General features: G+C 39.9%; 1 protein-coding gene across 2 annotated transcripts in view; it reads left to right on the top strand.

The window, feature by feature from the left end:
- STK39 (serine/threonine kinase 39) overlaps positions 1-20708 on the top strand; it is a 249303-nt gene that overhangs the window by 41538 nt on the left and 187057 nt on the right. For both annotated transcript variants that reach the window (XM_075829402.1, XM_075829403.1), the window contains exons 3-10: positions 3039-3147; positions 4798-4939; positions 6671-6726; positions 10089-10198; positions 12971-13072; positions 13601-13734; positions 18492-18540; positions 18686-18751. In XM_075829402.1, coding sequence (XP_075685517.1) covers positions 3039-3147; positions 4798-4939; positions 6671-6726; positions 10089-10198; positions 12971-13072; positions 13601-13734; positions 18492-18540; positions 18686-18751 — 768 coding nt within the window. The remainder of the gene's footprint in view (positions 1-3038; positions 3148-4797; positions 4940-6670; positions 6727-10088; positions 10199-12970; positions 13073-13600; positions 13735-18491; positions 18541-18685; positions 18752-20708) is intronic.

Here is a 20708-nt window from a genome sequence, read left to right as displayed (position 1 = left end):
CACATCAGAGTCTTGTGCATGGAGGCTGTACGATTGCATGCATGGGTCACTGCGGCTATGCACTACACACCCGCAGGCAAACTGTGTGTCGTTCCACGGGGACTCCATACGGCGTTGTGCCTCCATACGGCGTTGTGCCTCCATACGGCGTTGTACGGTGCCTCCATATGGCTTCCATTACGAAGCTATTCTTGTAGAGTATTTCTTCACTACAGCAGCATTGGGACCATGGACCATCACAGGATGGAAGACCCTTCACTTGGCAAATGCTTTCTGGGTCCAGTCTTTTACTGTTCTAGCATGACTGTGACCCAGTGCACAAGGCGATGTCCATAAAGACATGGCTGGGTGAGTTTGGTGTAGAAGAACTCTATCGGCCTGAACAGAGACCTGACCTCAACTCCATCCAACACCTTTGGGATTAACTAAAACGGAGATTGCGAGCCAGGCCCTCGTGTCCAACATCAACGTCTGATTTCACAAATGCTGTTCTAGATGAATTGGCAAAAAACAGACCTACTCCAAAATCTTGTAGAAAGCCTTCCCAGAAGCATGGAAGCTGTTTTAGCTGCAAAGGGGGAACCAACTCTTTAATAATGCCTGTGGATTTAGAATAGGATGTCATAAAAGTTCCTGTAATGTGTAGGCGTCCCAATTCTTTTGTCCATATAGTGTATATATTTTAACCATAGATGTAGAAAAAAAAAACATTGCTTTCTACTTTTAGTTAATAAATGTGCAGAAATGAAAGTCTGTTGCATCAAATTCCATCATTCGAGCCGCACTCTTACCTTACTGCAGACAGAGAATTTGTAAACTCCAGAGATTGAAGCCAGATATGAAATGACAGGGAGTGTGTGAATGTTTCATTGTGTAAACATATATTACTGCTGGTTTACATAATACAGCAATTCTGTTTTGTTACATTTCTTACGTGAGCTTCTACAGGACGGTGTTTTACTTAGAGGAACTTAAATCAGAACCTGTATATTGTGCATTACAAATTTATCATCATCGATCTGTAGAAGAGACTACACAACAGCAACAGCGTTTTTGTTTTTCTGATCCAGAGCTCCAAATCATCTGCATAGCCATAGAGTTAAATGCTATGGAAACCTTTTGTGACATTTTTGTATAATTACAAATGTAACATATGTTTATGGTGATTATAAGCACTTTTGTAAAAGACATTTATAAAAAAAAATTGGTCCATTTTAGCGCTGCAGCTCTTATGTAGCCATTTTACATAGAAGTTGAATAACGTGGTTGTAAGCCGAATCCGTCAGTGAGCTGGACTGACGGCTTGGCTGACAGCAGCTTCAGTGTGCCTCTGACACCATCTAATTCTAATACTGATCAAACCTAAGTAGATCTAAGTTAGTCCATTTATTATGGTATCCAGTAAGCTCCCTCTAGTGGTCGCTACAGGTAGCCAGCATGCTATATTTTATGACTATGTGTCAAGGTCTGTAGCAGATTCAGAGTTCAAACGATCTGCCAGGAGGATGATAAAAACAAGAGCAGTTAAGTAACAATTAAGGAGCAGTAGACAGTTAAGCGGCAACATGTTGTAATGTAAGGCGGAGACGTGGTCAGGAAATAATCCAAGTTGGGTATGCATATAAGCAGCAACAAGTTGTAGCGTGAGGCAGAGACGTGGTCAGCAAACAGTCAAGTTCAGTACACAGATGAGCAGCAACAGTTTATAGAAAGGCAACAAGGAACAGGAAACTCAATAGTCTCGCAATTAGGAAATGCAAGAGCCAGACTTTTACATTTAGTCAAAAGTGTGAGGATAATTAGGTAATCAAGACAAGGAATCCGGAGAGGCAAGAATCAAAATTAACTAGACAACAGATTCAGCAGTGGAGCTGTCCAGCACCATTAATAGCTCAGTCAGAAGAGCTACTGCCTGGGAAAGAGGAGTTTCTAGGTTTGAATCTTGACATTATGGGAAAGATTTGGTGCTCAGTATCAGGAAAAAAAGCTCAGATTTATATAAAGATATATTTATCTATCTTTCTCTCTCTATCAGCTATGTTACTAGTTTCTTCATTCATGGTTATTGCCATTTCATTATGAAACAAGAACTTGACTACAACTATACTTGGATCTTCAATAAATTAGCAGTGAGAATTTCCAACCTCTGCAGCTTAATGTGATAGGAAATTGGAACTTGAATTCCTGCCCAGAGATGTTCCCTTGTACTGTCAAAGCAATTACTTGACTGCCAAAACAAATATTGGACGCAGACACATAGTGGACCTTGATTTGGAGTCTTATTTGAAGGACCATAATAAAACCTTGAATGGCGTCCAAAAGCCAGAATTCATGTGTGAAAGGATTACCCTGAAAATCTAAAATAGCCTGTAGGAGTGTCAGCTAGCTGCAGAACAAGGGATTGCATGAAATTTACAGTGTGCATTCATGAGGAAGAGAAACAGTGGCCTGGATCTATCCTGAAGTCACTTGTCTGCTGTGAAGGGTGTATATGGGTCACAATCAGTGCCCTCCATTAAATGTTCTGTAGAAGATGGTTAAATATTACTATTTATTGAACAGCATTTAAATCTTTATTAAAAGTTCTGTACAGAGGTGTAGATTTAAGTTTCTTTGACCCAGTGTCATATTGGGTTGGCTCCAAAGTCTCCTCCATATGGGACTGTCTTCTGCTGGACCCTTGGAGCCCTTTATTGTGTCAGAACTATAGTCCACTGGAGGTAATCCAATGGGCCAGTCTGACCCTGCTTGGCCCTAATGCAGAATCTGCAATGACCCCATGACCTGCCACCACATTTTATTACATCACAGTGTATTGGATCTATATACACGAGCGGTCTCCAACACTTGAATAGTGAGATGGTCCCATCTCTCGTCATTACACGTTTGTGTCATTAGCATGATATGCCATTGTTCCCTGCACTGTAAGATATGCATTGAAGGTGATATAAATGTGATCTGAAAAGGTATTAATCATTGTGTATTCTGTTTTTTTATCTTCTGACAATGACTAATCTCCGCAATATGTCTCTTTTCAGAAAGAAATACAAGCCATGAGTCAGTGCAGTCATCCCAATGTCGTTACATATTATACCTCGTTTGTTGTGAAGGAGGAGCTGTGGTTGGTTATGAAATTACTAAGTGGAGGTAACGTTAATAAATAAAAAATTTAACTGTGATCTATAGCAACATTGGGGTAATGGGTTTCTTTGTAATGGTTTGAAGTTGTATATTTAGATGCATGTTGGAGAGGTATACTGGAATTGCACATTATTTATGGGATATGCATTATGAAATTACCTTGGCTTGCATGGGAAGTGAATATATCATCAGATCATGCAAAACACAGCACATAAACTTATCAATGACAATTCTACTGCTAGTTAGGGCTTGGGAATGCGGACTGGAGGTATAATAGTGGAGTAAGGATGGATATATATATATATATATATATATATATATATATATATATATATAGATTATCCGTTGGATTGGGTGGTGGTATTTAGGGATAGCATATAAGTTTCAGAGGCAAGCTTGGATTTATAAAGGGGGGTTTTCAAATAAGATTGTGCCCAGAATGAAGACAGCAAAATGCCCCCGATTCTAACAACTTTCTACATAATTTGTATCATGCACTTTTAAGTTTTTTTGTTGGTTTTTATGGGTTAATGAACATAAAGTCCATGTAGGTGAATGTGCTCTATGATTGCATGTAAACTGACCATGATGTCTGCTAATATTTGATTGGCCGTCACAGAAGTAATTTTGCTGGTGAATCGTGAGAAACTCAGATAGATGTTTGAGAAGCTTGAACCAAAGCTAGAAGTCATCAGCAGTAGCACCACTTGAAGCATTAAATCTGGATTTACTAGTTGATTTAATAATTAGTATTCTACTCGTCAATGTGTAAACTTGATAAAGTGTCAAAAGTAAACTGGTCGGTAGACTTTGTTCAGCCAAGAAAAATATTTAATAAGCACTTTGGAGGGATTAGTTATTTCGAGGCTAGACAATAGTCTGTTGTTTTAGGTCATTGGGTTGCATTTTATTTTTATACCAGTCAAATTATAGACTGGCATTTGGAGGACAGAAAGCACATTATAGGGAAGCGCACACCCAAAAATATTGAGAATACTCATTTATTAGGTTACAAAGGGTTAAAAACATTTAAAACAAGACACCAAAACCAAGTCCATGCAATATAATACAATGCAATGTAATACACGATCCGCTGTAGATATCAGGCGACCCCTGACGAAGCTGCACCTGGAGGCAGCGATACGCGTGGGGCAGAGTCCAGGTAGCAGTCCACTCGGGTCATGTATACTGTGGTTTGCTATTGTTCCTATTTCTGTTTTGACTCTGTTCCTGACTCAGAATCCTGACCTTGAACTTTTTTTCTGGATTATTCGCCTGTTTCGCCCTTTGGATTCTTATAGTTCTCCTGGTCTAACTCCTAATTACAATTCCATCTCATTCTTCGGCTTGTTGCATCCTGACACCTTAGAAATTGACAAAAAAAAGTTTTTAGGCAATGTAGGCATGTGTCTATAGGTGACAAAGTAAGTAGACAAAAGAAAGTGCCTACTGGATAGGATTAAGCTGAGTTATGACCAGTGCAGGACCTGAAGGGCCGATGTATGACACAGGGATTTTTTATTGTGGTGCTCTTTGATTGCTTGCGTCACGCACCGCCCCCTCAGTCCATGCAACAGGCATAACAAAGTATATTAGTTTTGCCTGGAGCATTTAGTTGAGGTGCCAAAGAATATATAATTTTTTTTTTTGTTTTAGGATCCATGTTGGACATTATAAAAGATGTGGTCGGCAGAGGTGAACATAAGAATGGCGTGTTAGAAGAACCAATTATTGCAACTATTCTTAAAGAAGTCTTGGAAGGATTAGATTACCTACACAGGAATGGACAGATTCATAGGTATGAATTATCGTCTGTAGCAAAGGTGCAATGGTTAGAATGATAAAAAAAACATGTATAAGATGGTTTTCAAATGTAACCCTTTTGCTGCCAGGGGTATCCAGACCATTTCCACATCAATAATACATGAATTATTAAATTAAAAAGGATATATTATACTCCCATACCCATTTATTGCACCTTGCCCTCCTCCATCCCTTTCACAGACACAGAACCAAGAAGTCAAACTTTTTCTCCTGCAGAGCTTTCATCATTGTATCATTCAAAAGCTGAGATTCTGGCTCCAGCTCATATATTCCACATTTATAAAGCTCCCCTATTACTTTTCTTGTTAACAATGACATTTTTGCTTGGACAAAAAGGTTGGGCTTTTTACTTGATTTACAAAACATTATCCTCAACTTTTATTGCAATGCCAAGTGGCAATAAACAGGTACAAGCTGGAGTTGTTTGTGTGCTTTCCTATTGGAGAATAAAATTCAGGGTAGAGAAGTTTTGTAAATGTGACCCAATGTGCTCACATAAGTGTAGAACTTTTACAATAGAGATTTGATGGTAGACATAGCTGGATCCCCACCTATCGTGAGAATTAGAGGCCTTTGTGCCCTGTCATGCCTTTGAACAGAAGTTTATTCCCTTACATGCAGTAGAAGTAGCTGCCAGCTGCTTTTAAGAGGGCAGTGAACCCCTCTACCTACTGGGCCCCATGTCTGCCCCTGATGAAAAGGCACTCTCTATTATTGGTTATAGATTTACGAAAACGGTCAAATACCCTTTTAATGAACTGCGCTCCTTTGTCATTTGGGCGTGTTCAGCACAGATTTTCAGCCTCTGGAAGTGAGCAAGAATGTTTCCATTCACTGTCATAAGCATAAAATAATCTTTTAGCGCCATGAGATCATTTACATTTGTCTGCTATTTTACAATAACTGTTGTAGTTGTGTTAATTATGTCACAATTAAACAGCTGAAAAGTTTTACTTGCAATATCATGCCCAAACACTGGGTGTGCTGTTAAATTTAAGTGTCCATGGGAAACAAAGGTCACAGAGTACACTACGTTTAAGTACCACCTAGCTGAAGAATTCTATGATTACGTGCTCTGCTCAGATTTCACTGTGTGATGTGTTTATCTGAACACACAATATCAATTATTGTAACAGTGCGAGCTAAAATTTTATGAATGCTACAATTGTATCTATGACGTGGAAGAACTTTAAAGAGAATGTATATAATTCCCCTTTCAGAAGATCTGTATTTGTGCAATAGATCGATTGGACAAATCTTCTAGGAATTCCTCTCGGACACCACATACAGTATAAACAACAGTATGCAGTAGTATTTATACCTATATTCTTGTCCTTGGATATACTGTACAAAGAATTTTTAGCTTGCATGTCAGTGGCTTTTAAAATAAAATCATCAACAAAGAAGCAAAACGATAGGCATGGATTTTAATTCTACCCAGTTTAAGCGTATGTGAAATGTATTTTTTGTGGTTATTTTATTTAATCATGATTGATCTCTTGTGATTAATACAGTAGAAAATATATATTGTAATGCAGATCAAAGCTCAAACACATTTCCTGATCTTATGTTCTTTCTGAGTCACAAGCATAAATGTATTTCTTAGTAATACTGAATCAGCCGAGTATTTTTGATGTCCTTTATACAGTTATATCAGATTTGACTAGATTTGAAGAAATATAATAATTTTAATATTTTATCTCAGGGACCTAAAGGCTGGAAATATCCTCTTGGGAGAAGATGGATCAGTACAGATAGCAGGTAATGGCACAATTTCACCTACTGCTGTCCTTCAGTGGAGCGAGCCGTTTTATGGGCAGTTAAGGGTTGACACTAAATTTTCAAAGTAGTCTAGGGTGGATTAGGGGTGAAAGGGAATGTCCAGGACATTTAAAAGACAGGCTGCATGCATGGGATGGGATAAAATAAAAAAAATAAGTATTGCTTACCTGGTAAATTCCCTGCTGCTCCAGCGCTGCCGCTCCAGCGTTGCTTATGCTATCCAGTATTGATGACGTTACGACTATCAGCATTTGACTGCTACAGCCAATCAGTGTCCTCAGCTGTGATGATAGTACGGTGGCACACGATCACTGAGCGCAGTGATTGGCTGCAGCAGCCACATGCCGGTAGCTGGAACATCATCACTGCTGGTCAGCAACAGGGACCGACGAGGAGCACCGTTGCGGCAGAGCGGTAGTGTCGGCGGATTTACCAGAAGAGTTATACTTATTTTGTTGTTTTATCACGTACCCTGTTTGCAGTCTTTTAAATGTCCCGGGCAACCCCTTTAATGCCAATATTCCTGTTGGTCTGGAGGTAGTAAAGGGGTCATTATGCCCGTACACAATGCGGCCAAGAACTGTGCGGAAAAAAATGCACACCGTTTACTGCGAATTGCCACTGTTTTGCATCAAGTACAGGTGATGCACATGAAAAACAATTTCCTTCACCTGTACTTGCCGTGAAATCGCAGGAATTTGCAGAAAATTGGGTACACTTTTTGCCACGTCTATGGGCACTCGCAGTGGTAATACTGTTCCTGATCTAGGGTGGAGATTTGATTAATCGTAAAAGATTGTTCTAGCATAGTGATAACGTTGCTGGTCTAGGATAATTAGGAATAGTTTTTTTTATATCTCCACAGTGGTCTAGGGGGATGAAGGGTTTCGTTTTTTTATACTTAATGTCAAGTAGGTTACCTACCTCTCCAGGCTATGGCACTGTCCTTCAAGGGCAACTAAACGTTTGACAAACTTCTGACATCTCATAGTGACATGTCAGAAGTTTTGATTGGTGGGGGTCCGAGCACTGAGACCCCCACCAATCGCTAAAAGGAAGCGGCAGAATCTTTCCCAAAAAAGCCAAACAGAAACTAAGCGGCTCAGTGCTCACACGAGCACTTCTTTCGCTTTGTTTTAGTGGTTGGTGGGGGTCTCAGTGCTCGGACACCTACCAATCAAAACGTCTGATATGTCAGAAGTTTGTCGAACGTTTAATTACCCTTTCAGCCTGGGATAGAAGAAACTTAAATCAATCTGCGTATCTCAGGTTGATCTCCTTCAGCTTCCTTTTCCTGTCTTGCACTCACCAATGAGATCATGGAAGATCGTAAGGTCGAGAGGACTTTTGTCATTTAACAGCTGCGTAGTTGTCTCCATCATTGGGCAGGCACCTTCATAAGCACCCATTCAAATCATTTTGTACGTGGTCTTAGAGGCCAGTGTTTCTGAGCCTCTTTGACCCCTGGGCCCTGGCCCCAAAAAAGTGAGCATACTGAGCACTGTAAATGTAGACCTGGTTGTTTAAAAAATAATAGAAAATAAATACAGAAATATAATGTAATGTCTAGAGAATTAAATTAGTAAATTCAGTCTCAATCTTTGTAAAGTTTTATAACTTTCAGAGAAGAATACAATGACAAAAGTGTCACACTCAGTTGGAAGCCATTTAATTTCCAATCGTCTCCGATATGTTATTTTTTTTAGAGTGATACTACAGTAAGAGTATGAGCATTTCCATCTATAGTAAATGTGATTTACGAGTGCTAACAGAAAATAGTGGTAATTGAAAGCTACTGTAGAATTTATTTTTGTGCTCTCATAGAAAGTAGTATAATATACACGATGGAAGGTCGCAAGAATTGAATTCTCCCGGACTCCATCTAGGAAGACTGATTAGGAGATTGCAAGTAATTTAATTCCACTGAGAAAGGATAAAGAAGGAAAGAAAAATGATATAATACGCATAATGGGCAAGAATGGACTTCAGTCTATTAATTATTATATAACTGAACAGGAATGTATCCAAGCTTTATTTACCTTGCTACTCTGCACACATTGGCTTCAGGAGTTTGGAATATTTAAATTAAATGTAGCAATTAAGACAGCGTAGAAAAATATTTCAGAGATTGTAAATGTTCCCACTTGTTATAATGTGGACCCACATAATCTAAGCTACATGCGAGCCAAATGTCAGGAACCGCTCACAGTCCCATTGGCATTAGAAAATAGTAGAATGAAAAAAGACAAAATTTCTAACTTTTTGTCTACTTTGTATGTGGGTTGTTGCGTCCATAACACAGATAAAATGTGTCTGAATCGCTGCTCTCTGAGTCTTCACACATTTCAGATTCATGCTGCAGAAACACACAGATTAGAGTTCAGAGATGTTGAAGTTTTCCATATCCGCATCATGCTCTATCTGTTGAGGATGTTGCATGGAATTCTTGCAAATTTTACCCTTTGTAACTGAAATTGGAGGAAATGCGCATCTGAATCTGCATGTAAGTTTACAATGTGAAAAACCTGCGGATGTCTGTCAGACTTTTTCCGCAGAAAACATGTGGTTATCACTCATAGACCGTGTTCAGATATGGAGGATTTGTTACAGGTTTTCACAAGAACATTACATGTGAATGGGGATTGTAAACCCTGGTAACATGTAGTGTATTCTTCCGCTATAGTTGGGAAGGCATGGAATGGATTTGGAAATCGGCAGCATGTCTGTTGTGTAGTGGAGCCACGTCAGTATCCGTTTTGCCCGTAGTGTTTTTTAAGGCTAGGACATGAACATACTCGTCTGCCTCGCTTATTTTACTTACTCTCATCATATCCTGATCATTTTAAAATGAATAAGTAAGAAACCCACGCATTGCCATCTAATTAAACCCATGGCGCATTTTGGTGTACTTGTACGTCTAAGTGCACAGTATGTAACGTCATTTGATCATATAGATACATATAGATGCTCCTGCAGGCACCGCTGAGCTGCTTACGGGTTTACTAGTGGGAGCGTAGCTGTAATTCATGCTCCAGAGGTAACAGAAAGTTCCGATGCCGGCTATTTAAGTGCTTATATGCCGCAGTGAAAAGTGATAAAATAAAGTTAGCATATTATTAATACTGCAAAGGGCATCATGCTGTTTTTTCCCATTCTAACTCGGTTTAGAAGGCCCAATATAGGTTGGGCCTATAGGGGTTAATTAAAATGAATATATAAGGTTATAGTACAGCCTAAGTTGGTTTTAAGAATATAAAGATTTTTGAAGGGTTAAACTACTGATCCACTTCAAACTTTTTTTGCATTTCCTTACTTAATTTTGTGTATTTATTTCTTTTCAGATTTTGGTGTTAGTTCATTTTTAGCCACAGGTGGCGATATGACAAGGAATAAAGTAAGGAAAACATTTGTCGGCACCCCCTGCTGGATGGCTCCAGAAGTAATGGAACAGGTATGCGTTTGAGTACTAAAGGTCCAGATGCCCAGATAGGGTTAAAACAGTGAGTGCGCTGAACACCTGCTGTACATTGTATGAACTTCCCGATTGGAGGAGGAACCCCTGATTAACCACCTCCTGCTGAAGCAGTGTCTGCTTGTCCTTTTCGGAAGGACTGCAGAAGTGACCTTCAGCACCCAGAGTTCTGGCTCTGGGGCTGAAGAGTGGGCTCTCTATCTAACTTACAGATGTCGAAGTGAGTACATTCTGGCTCTGTAAATACACCATAAGCTAAATTCTCAAAGTCAAGTTTTGAGATATCCCGTAAAAGCAGGCGATAATTGTATTATATAGCATTGTTGGCTGCACAATTGTCCCTGAGAATCCATACATTTAGTCTACTCATGGGGCCCTCAATTCTTATATATAAACTGGTATCATTCTTATGCATTAATTGTAGTTTGGGAAGGGCTTCCAAAAACTTTACTAGAGTCTCACCGGTCCAGAACATGGGGATGTCTAAGCGTCAACATCAGTGGTCTTAGTCCATTCCTAAATTAAAAATATGGTGTTCCTCAGTTAGGCTTTCATTTGTCTCCTGAATCCAGTATAATATTACCAGTCATTGATTTTACTAAACCAGAGATTAGTGCAGAGAAAGGACCGTGCAGCTTATGATAATTTCTTTCCATCTGCGCCTTACCTTGGGATGCACTTGTTTAGGACATTTACTGACTGGCCCCACTTCTGTCACTTTATCACATATTCAGGTTTTCAAGTTTAGCTTCTTGTTTGTAGTTTATTAAGATAAAGACCTACAGTTCAGTCTTTGATTCTATACATTTTCATAACAGACTGGCGCTAGATATACCCAGAGGCGTAATTTTAAGCTCCTGGGCCCCAATGAAAAATATTTAACACAACCCCCCCCCCCCCATCTACCATGTGGCAATTACAATATTATTTTTTTCTTATGTGTCTTTGAGCCAGGGCTCAGGTGCGACTTCTGCCTCTGCACCCCATGGATAAATCTTAATGTGTTTTTTTGTATAGGCCAATAAATCTGTCAGATCAATGAGGGTTCGCTCCCTGGTACCTCTACCATTTGGCAGAACAAATTTGCTATAATAATTTCAATATCTAACTTTCAATATCTATCCAGACTGTAAGCATAGCATAACAATATAACTTGCATCATGGCTACCACTATTATATATAAATATATATGTATACTGTGTGTATGTATATATATATATACACTCCTCAACATTGAATTTGCAACACCAAGAAGGAAAAGTTTTGGAATTGTGGAAATCACAGGATTGCTAGACATGTTAATGATATGCAAATGATAAGAGGACGGAAACAAAATATTCCAAACATCTTGATTTATTCATTATCGAGTATGAGCACAACACAAAGAAATAGACGCACTTACACACATTAGCATGCTATCAATGAGGTTATTAATGGTTGTCTGAGGAATGTTATGCCACGCTGAATGCACTTGTGCACGCAAATCATCAAGATTGACTGCTGGCAGCTCCTTTTGCAATTGTCGACCAATGACGTCCCATATGTGCTCGATGAGAGACAAGTCCGTAGTCTCTGCAGCCCATGGTAGCGCGTTTAGGCCATACAGGATGATCACAGTAGCATGAGCAACATGTGGCCTGGCATTGACCTGTTTGAAAACGGCTTCTGGGACACTTTGGAGAAATGACCGTACCACTGCTTCCACGACCAAATCAATGTTACTCCCGAGCTGTTAGTGTACCTGAAATGAAGACTAGACGGGTCCAGCTATGGTACATTATGCCACCCCACACCATAATGCAGGGAGTAGGACCGGTGTGATTTTCCCATGTGAAGGCCTCTTCATGGCTTTGCCCACATGGTCTCCAGACCAATCTCCGGCTGTCATTGCATCCGAGACAAAATCGGCACTCATCACTGAATATAATAGACCTCCATTCTAGCCTCCATTGCCGCCTTGTTGTGCACCATGATAGCCTTTGAGAGCGGTGGCATGTAGTCAATGGAACACCTGTAGCTGGACGTCTGGCTCATAGTCCAATGTCGTGCAAACGTCTCTTTATGGTTTGTCTCGACACTAGTTGCGGCCCTAGGCTTGGGATGTGACGTCCAATTTCACTTGCAGTATAGAATCGATCACTACGTGCCATTCTTCCAATCAGATGATTTGTCCGTACAGAGGTTCGCCTCCGCGCACCTCTTGCTGTCTTTCCCGTTTGTTGTTGTTCTCCCAACCTCCGGGACATGCAGCATTGAACAGTTCTTACATCACAGCCTAGGCGTGCAGCGATATGCCAGAGTGATAAACCAATGTCTCTCAGTTCAAGGATTCCGTCCCTCTCAGTTTATGACAAGTGGCGATAACAGGCACATCGTGAAACAGGAGGCATCGCACAATCATCCCACACCGCTTGATCCGATTTTTGAGGTTTCATGTGGCTAAAAAACTTTGCTTTCAATCTGGCTTTTAGCCTCCCACATGCCACAGGCTGGAGCTCGATGCTTGAAAATTTGATAATTTGCAGATCTTAGTGACACCTGATACTTCCTCGGTTTGCAAAACCTTACGATTTGCCCTTCTTGGTGTTGCAATTTCAATATTGAGTGTGTGTGTATGTATGTGTATATATATATATATATATATATATATATATATATATATATATATATATATTTACATACATTAAATAATAGGGGAATAGTAGAAGTCGTGATTGTTACTAATACGTTTCTTACTTTCCATCCCCTTAGGTCAGAGGTTATGACTTCAAAGCTGATATATGGAGTTTTGGAATTACAGCTATTGAACTAGCCACGGGTTCAGCTCCTTATCACAAGTATCCTCCAATGAAGGTAATAGTTCCTATCTTATCCTATAGTTTAAATTCACAAGCCTACTGTGTATCACAAAATTGTCCCAGAGCAGTTGTCACTTTTTTCTTCACCCCATTTTCAACTTATTTAGTTAAAAATAAAAAATGGTGTCAATTGGTGGACATTCACTTTAAAGGTATATTTCATATGAAACCTACAGCTGCATTGTATCAATCCTATAAGGGCATGTTCAGACTTAGCGGATTTACTGCGGATTCCTTTGCACATCCGCAGCAATTTACAGTACAATACAAGCGGAATCCAAGTAAAAATCTGCAATGAAATCAAAGCATGCTGTGGATTTTCTATCATTCTTTTGCGGAGAGGCATTGGATTTTAACAGCAGATTTCACCCTTTTTCAATGCATAGGATAAAACCTGCGCAATGTAACATGTGCAAAATTTGCAGCAGATTCTTTGCGGATTTGCCTTAAATCACGACAAAATCTGCTGTGGAAGTTGTCCGCCATGTCTGAACGTGCCCTAAATATCCAATATTTTCTCTAGGTTCTAATGTTGACTTTGCAAAATGATCCTCCAACTTTAGAAACTGGTGTAGAAGATAAGGAGATGATGAGGAAATATGGGAAATCTTTTAGGAAACTAATTTCACTCTGTCTCCAGAAAGACCCATCAAAGAGGTAAGTGACTGAGAATCTCCGGACACGCACTACATTCAGTATTAAATTTTTGCAGACATCAAACACAATTTAACCACGTTAATAAAAAAAAAAAAGAGCAAACCAAAAATATTCACAGCCTGAGGTATTTTCGACACGGAGACTTTACTGTGGATTTCTCATAGAAGTTAGTGATAATAGCGCACAACACGTGATTCTACTGTAGTTATATTCTGTATGTTCTGCTGCTCTATTATATTCTAATGAGTAAATAAGACCAAAATATATTCCTGCTTGTCTGGGTTTGTCTGACATTGTGAATTTGTGACTCTTAACTCTACTAAAAACCTGAAAATTCGGGGGTGACTGAAGATAATCCCAAAATTTCAATTCCTGCCCCGCATGTCAAAGTCACAATGGTAGAAGAAAGTGAGATATGGAGAATTGTTTGGTGGGGTCTTCACACTATAGAGATACTTTAGCTACCCCTGTGTCTGCCTGAGGTACATAATGTGAGTTTTTATAGGATACTTGCCTAGTATCCCATAATATCCGACATGGCACGCAAGTTTTTACAAAGGCTGTTAGCAGCCATCACTAGAGGGTGATTTTGTCACTTGGCCTCTTCTCGCCTCAGCCAGTTCTAATTTTTTAGTTTTAGTTTTTTTTCTTCCAAAAGCCATAGATTTTTTTTTTTTTTTTTTGTTGCCATAACTTAATAAGGGCTTGTCGTTTGAGGGGCGAGCTGTAGTTTTTATTGGTACCATTTTGAGGTACATATGACTTTATGATCACTTTTTATTTCATTTTTTTTAGGTGACGAGGTGACCAAAAAACAGCAATTCTGGCGTTTCTTTGTTTTTTTTTGACTGTGTTCGCCGCTTGGGATAAATAATGCTGTATTTCAATAGTTTGGATCGTTACAGACGCGGAAAACCAATTATGTTTTTTTTATTGTTTAAATTATTTTACTGTAAAAATTGAAACGTTTTTTTTTTAACTTAATTAAATTTTAACTTAATATTTTACTTTTATATATAGTCTTAAAAACTTTATTAAACTAATTTTTACTTTATTTTTAGTCCTACTAGGGGACCTAAACAAGCAATCGTTAGAACGTTGGTGCAAGTGTATTGTGCTTTTAGTGTTCTTCTATTGAGCCCCTGCTCCTAGCTAGAGGTTAATGGAAGGACAAAGATAGCAGGTTGCCATGACAACCCATCAGCGGATGGCGTGGGATGACAGAGGGGACAATCACTATTGGTCGCTATTGACCGTGGCATCTTAGTGGTTAAACAGCCAAGATTGGAGGTATTTCTGATCCCAGCCATTAGAGCAGGGTGTCAGCTGTCATACACAGCTGATACCTGTTGCTTATGGAGTGGGCTCAGCTCTTGAGCCCTTTCTATACATACCTTGCCGACATCTGCTATAGATATATGTTGGATGTTGGGAAATGGTTAATATTGCTGCCAATGACTTTAATTATAGCCGTATAAATATGTATGCACTCAGCTCCCCCTTGTGGTGTCTGCAGGCAGCCAGAATTTTATGATTTATGGCTGTGTGAAGGGACAAAGGGCATTTGCTACTCGAGATGACAAAAAACGGAGCTTCAACCCCCATAATAATATGTTAGGAAACAAAATAGCACATCGTTTTGAATGTATTTACAGAAAATACATAATAACAGTATGTGTATAAAACTATGTGTGTGTGTGTGTGTGTGTGTGTGTGTGTGTGTGTGCATGTGTGCATGAATCTATATATCTACATGTATTTTACAGTTCTATACTCCTGTGTAGAAATAATGATAAAGTTATTTCTAAGTTAAAAAAAGAGATGAGTGGTTTTCATTTCTTATTATTTTTCTCATTTTTCTCTTGTTATTACAAACCCTGTGGTTTGTTTCTTATCTTTTCTACAGAAATATAGCAAGGTCATAGAGCATGGACAGAATAGAAAGATAAACTGAGCTGAAGTATTTTGTTGTCTGAATTCTGCACAAACAAATAAATTCTCTGACACTTTATGTATCGGTATCATTTTTATACTGTTTTGTAGTACTGCAGAAAATTTTAAAGTGATAGTGGCAAAAAACACATGGTAACATATCTGGCGAAACCGGGTCAGTGGGGGTCGGTTTACGCCATGAGATTGTGGGCGATAGATTCAGGCGACACAGATTAACAGGGGACAAGCCACAGAGGCGCGTTTATTAACAGGGACAGACACACACAGAACCAATGCATCGCTGCTTCTCCCCTCTGGGCTGGATGGGACAGGCTACCTCACTATGGGGTCTCTCCACTGTACCTTTCATCCTTTGGGGTGTCTCCAGATCCTCCTTAGTTAGATGGGACTCCAGCACTTGTCCTCTATTACTGTCCCTAGGTCAGGTACCATCTCTGAGGTAGATAGCCCCTGCCTGCAGCTCACACTGCTATCTCATCCTCTCCTCGACAGCAACTGACTGAAATCTCACACAGCACCACTATCTCCCTCACTCACCCCTCCCTCAGGCATCAGGCCATGTGCATCCTGCTCTTGCCCCCTCCTTTTTCTTATTTACCCTCAGACAAGTTCCCGCTTGCAGCCTGTGACTCATTCTCCTTCAGTATAAGATTAACCCTAGAGGGGAGGACAGTGAAGCAGCACTGAATACAATATAATATAATCAACTAGTTGTCAAACATAACGTAATGCAGTTTGAGGGGACATATCCCCATCTAGCACCGGGCAACCATCTAAGCTATGGCACCCGGATGGCGGGAGTGCGACGGTTTGCGGCAGGCTTAACCTTTATTTGGGTACAATGCCTGTAACCACCACCCGTTCCGCCACAACATACACTGAGCTTTTTTTTTTTTTTTTAAGCAAAGCCATTGATTGCTGATAATGGAATAAGATATTAGAGCTGGTACTAATACAGTTATTTTTGGGGGCCTAATCACTGTACATAAAAGTAAAAAATTTCACTAAGAGTCATGTTTGAGGTCACTAATATGGGTAAACAATGGAGGTACACCCTTTCGTTTAACAAAAAAATTGGCATAAATTATTCGGGGGAGGGGGTCAATTTTTAACTGGTGTGCCTTGGGTTCACTAGAGGGGCCAACATCAATCTATACAAAACATGTGCACATCCATTTTTAATTGCAGTTTATTGGTCACACAGATCATATATAATTGAAGAGGATCTGTCATAAGAATATAGTGTCCTTTTTAAGGGCAGTTTATTATCATGACAGATCTACTGAACTATTATACCAAACATCACCAAAAATATAGTGCTTTTGGTATTATAGCAGCTAGGAAAGATTACGGTAGATACATCAGCGCCTGTCAATTATTGGTGACGGGGCATGGAGAGGCGGAGGAGCGTCAGCTTCATTAATACATCACACAATATTTTTTTGTCATTTGGTATAATATCTCAGAGGATGCTGTCCCAATAATGTGCTGTCCTTAAAGGGGTTGTCGTCTATGGACAATCCCTACTTATAAGATGGGTTTCTTGACAGTAAGCTGAGACCATCAGCAGCAACCGGCTGTAATTTGTAGGTTAACCTGGCAGTAAGTGTTCAGTTTCCCTGTAGCGCCACTATAGGGAAAATTAGGCAATACACAGGGCGTTTTGAAATGAATGGGTTGTCTGTGTAATGCAGGACAGGACAGGTCCTCCAGAGTTAGTAGATGTTCCTTGTAACTGCTCTTCACTGTGGCCAAGAGATAAGGAACCTAAACCGAGGACCCCGCTCTATTAACTCAAAATTCCCTAACAGTGGGTTTTCAAAACTAGACAATTTGTTTAAGTAGGTCACCATTTTTTGTGAGAGCAAGCAATCGGCTCCAAATCAGCTCCCAGTACGGTTGTCTTCAATGGGACTTTGGGGCCCATTACTGTGCTAGAACCTGGGCCTACTTGAGAAACCATTAGTGAGTGCTCCGGTGGGCCAGTATGACCCACCAGAGAGGTGGCCCAAGGTTAGTTCACACGTAGTGTAAATACTGCAGATTTTCTGCAACGAATTTCATTGCAGAAAATCTGCAGCGTATTACAGTAGCAGTAAAGTGAATGAGATTTGAACAAATCACATCCACAGGCTGCGTAAAAATACAGCCACACAAAACCTTCATAAATTGACCTACAGTGCGGTTTTACAATCCATAGCATGTCAATTTATGCTGCAGAATCACTGGTTTTCTATCGCAGGTTTTCCCCATTGAATTCAATGGTAGGTAAAACCCGCAACAAATAGCAGATGTTGCGATTTTTGTGGCGGAAAACTTGTGATTCCGCTGCAAAAATCGCAACTCAGAAAAAAGTCCATACTTACTCTGATCTCTATTCTCCTGCATCCAGTCCAGCCTCCAGGAATGACGTTTCATCCCATGTAACTGCTGCAGCCAATCACATGAGATGAAATGTCATCCCAGGAGGCCGGACTGCAGGATGTCAGAAGGACGCGTCGCCATGTCTACGAGCAAGAATATACTGGTTTTTTTTACGTGCTGTTTTCTGCAGCGGACATTCTGGCCGAAAAACGTCACAACAATTTGTTGCAGTTTTTTGACCGGAATTCCCTGCAGTGTCCGGGGCGGATACGCTGTGTACTTTTATGCAGTGTATCCGCCCTGTGTGTACATACCCCAAAAGTGGTCACAAGCCTTGTCATTTATTTTCACAACATTTCCGGACATATGAATGATGTTCTTATAGTAAAAGTAAGTGTTTTGATTTACATTAATTTGTCTTCATTTTTTTTTTGTTTTAGGCCAACGGCAGCTGAACTTCTAAAATGTAAATTCTTCCAAAAAGCAAAGGTACATGGCCCATCTTTATTTTTGTGTCTTTGTAATAGTTGTACACATGTACATTCTTCTGAATAAATAATATATCTGATCCTGACCAGTTTGATCAAATAAAGTGTTAACTACAAATTAAATCTTGTTTTTGCTAATTTCACAGAACAGGGAATATCTCATGGAAAAACTTCTCACCAGAACACCAAATATCTCTCAGAGAGGAAAAAAGGTAAGATTCCTTATACTGTCACTCTACCATAGACAGTGTACACATACCCAACATGGACTAGCGTCTGTTTAGCTTAAATGTTTTTTAAAATTCTATGGGAAATTTTGTATAGGGCTGAAGTTTTGAAGATTTACGATGTATCCGAATAAAAAGGATAACAACAATAAGTCTTCCCCTTAGGCTTTGTCTTCCCCCTGTGTTTAGACATGGTGGAATATTTCAATTGCACAAATCCAATGCAAAAACCACAGCAAAATCCAATGTGTTAAATTTGGATTTTTGCTATGGATTTGGATGGGTGAAATTTACAGTACAAAATTTGCAGCAAATCTAAAAGATGATAGGCCTCATTAAAAACCCTAATCACATGTATGTAATTTGGTGAAGATTTTGCCCTTGTCCACACGTAGTGGAATTGCTGTGTTTTTTCCGACCGGAATTGCAGACAGAAAAAACGTAGCAGAATTCTGCAGCATGTCAATTGTATTTGCGTAAACGCTGCTTATTTGTTGCGGGAATTCCCGATTGAATTCAATGGGGAGCTAAATTCCGCAACAAATATCAGTTGTTGTGTTTTTTTGCGGCGGGTTCGCAGCGATCCCTACGCACAAAACGCAAAATAAAATTAAAAAAGCCTGATACTTACCCAGAAGTCTGTGTTCTTTCCTCCAGCGCGGCCTCCTGGGATGACGTTTCAATCACAGGTTGTAGCGGTGGTCACATGGGATGAAACGTCATCCCAGGAGGCCAGTGTGCCAGCAGGACGGCTGGTGCTGTAGTTTTCTACATCATAACTGTAGGTCATACTATAAGGGTATGTTCACACGGCAGCCTCCGTTACGACTGAAATTACGGCGCTGTTTTCAGGAGAAAACAGCTCCGGAATTTCAGACGTAATGGCAAGTACAGGCGTTTTTCGATGCGTCCATTATGGATGTAATTGGAGCTGTTTTTCCATGGAGTTAATGGAAAACGGCTCCAATTACGTCTCAAGAAGTGACAGGCACTACTTTGACGCGGGCGTCTTTTTTACACGCCGTCTTTTGACAGCGGCGCGTAAAAAAATGACCGTCGGCACAGAACATTGTAAAACCCATTCAAATGAATGGGCAGATGTTTGCCGACGCATTGGAGCCGTATTTTCGGATGTAATTCCAAGCTAAAACGCCCGAATTACGTCCGCAAATAGGGTGTGTGAACCCAGCCTTAAAGTTGGCTATAGATTTGGTGATAATTTTACCAATTTGAACAGGATTTAGTAGCCTGACTGACCATCTTTGCAATAGAAAATGGTTTCACAGGTCCGATAATAATGGTTATGGTTTTTCCGTAGAAAACTGTTCAAAACTATTTTATATAGCACAGCAAAATATTGTGTGGAATACAAAATAATTTTTTTTGAGAATATCTACCATATGTACACAATAATTTTTTTTTTAAATGTCATTGAGGCTGGGTTGAGTCTGTGAGGTTTAGCTTGCCTGGTCTCCTACTAATACTGGTGAGAGGAGGTTTCTGTTGCAGCAAGCTGCTTCCCAGCCAGGAACTGCTCTGATCTGAGGTTGGGAGTGGAGACAAAGGGGATGCCTCCTGTGACACATATGGGCAGATTTACTACTGTGTCGGGGTGTAGAATGTGTAAAAAAAACAACAACAAATTTTGGCGCAAATTGGTGCATTTTTGATGTTTGTATCTCACTAGACACTTTTAAAAAGTGTATCGGAAATGGTATGTGGCTTATTGTGAAGGGCGTGGCTTACTGAAAGGAGGCATGGCTTAAAACGCACCAAAAATTCATCATACTGGCACAAAATTCTAGTGCAAAAAAAGGCAAATGATAGGCGTTATGAGTAAGAGAAAAGTGTCTGAAAGCTCATGCAAGATGCGCCAAAATTATCATGCCGCATGCACCAATGTGATTAATTTGGTGCATTATGTGATAGTTTACGCTGTCTA

Source organism: Rhinoderma darwinii, chromosome 6 (assembly GCF_050947455.1).
Source record: "Rhinoderma darwinii isolate aRhiDar2 chromosome 6, aRhiDar2.hap1, whole genome shotgun sequence".
Taxonomy (NCBI): Eukaryota; Metazoa; Chordata; class Amphibia; order Anura; family Rhinodermatidae; genus Rhinoderma; species Rhinoderma darwinii.
This window is presented reverse-complemented; position numbering and strand designations above follow the sequence as displayed.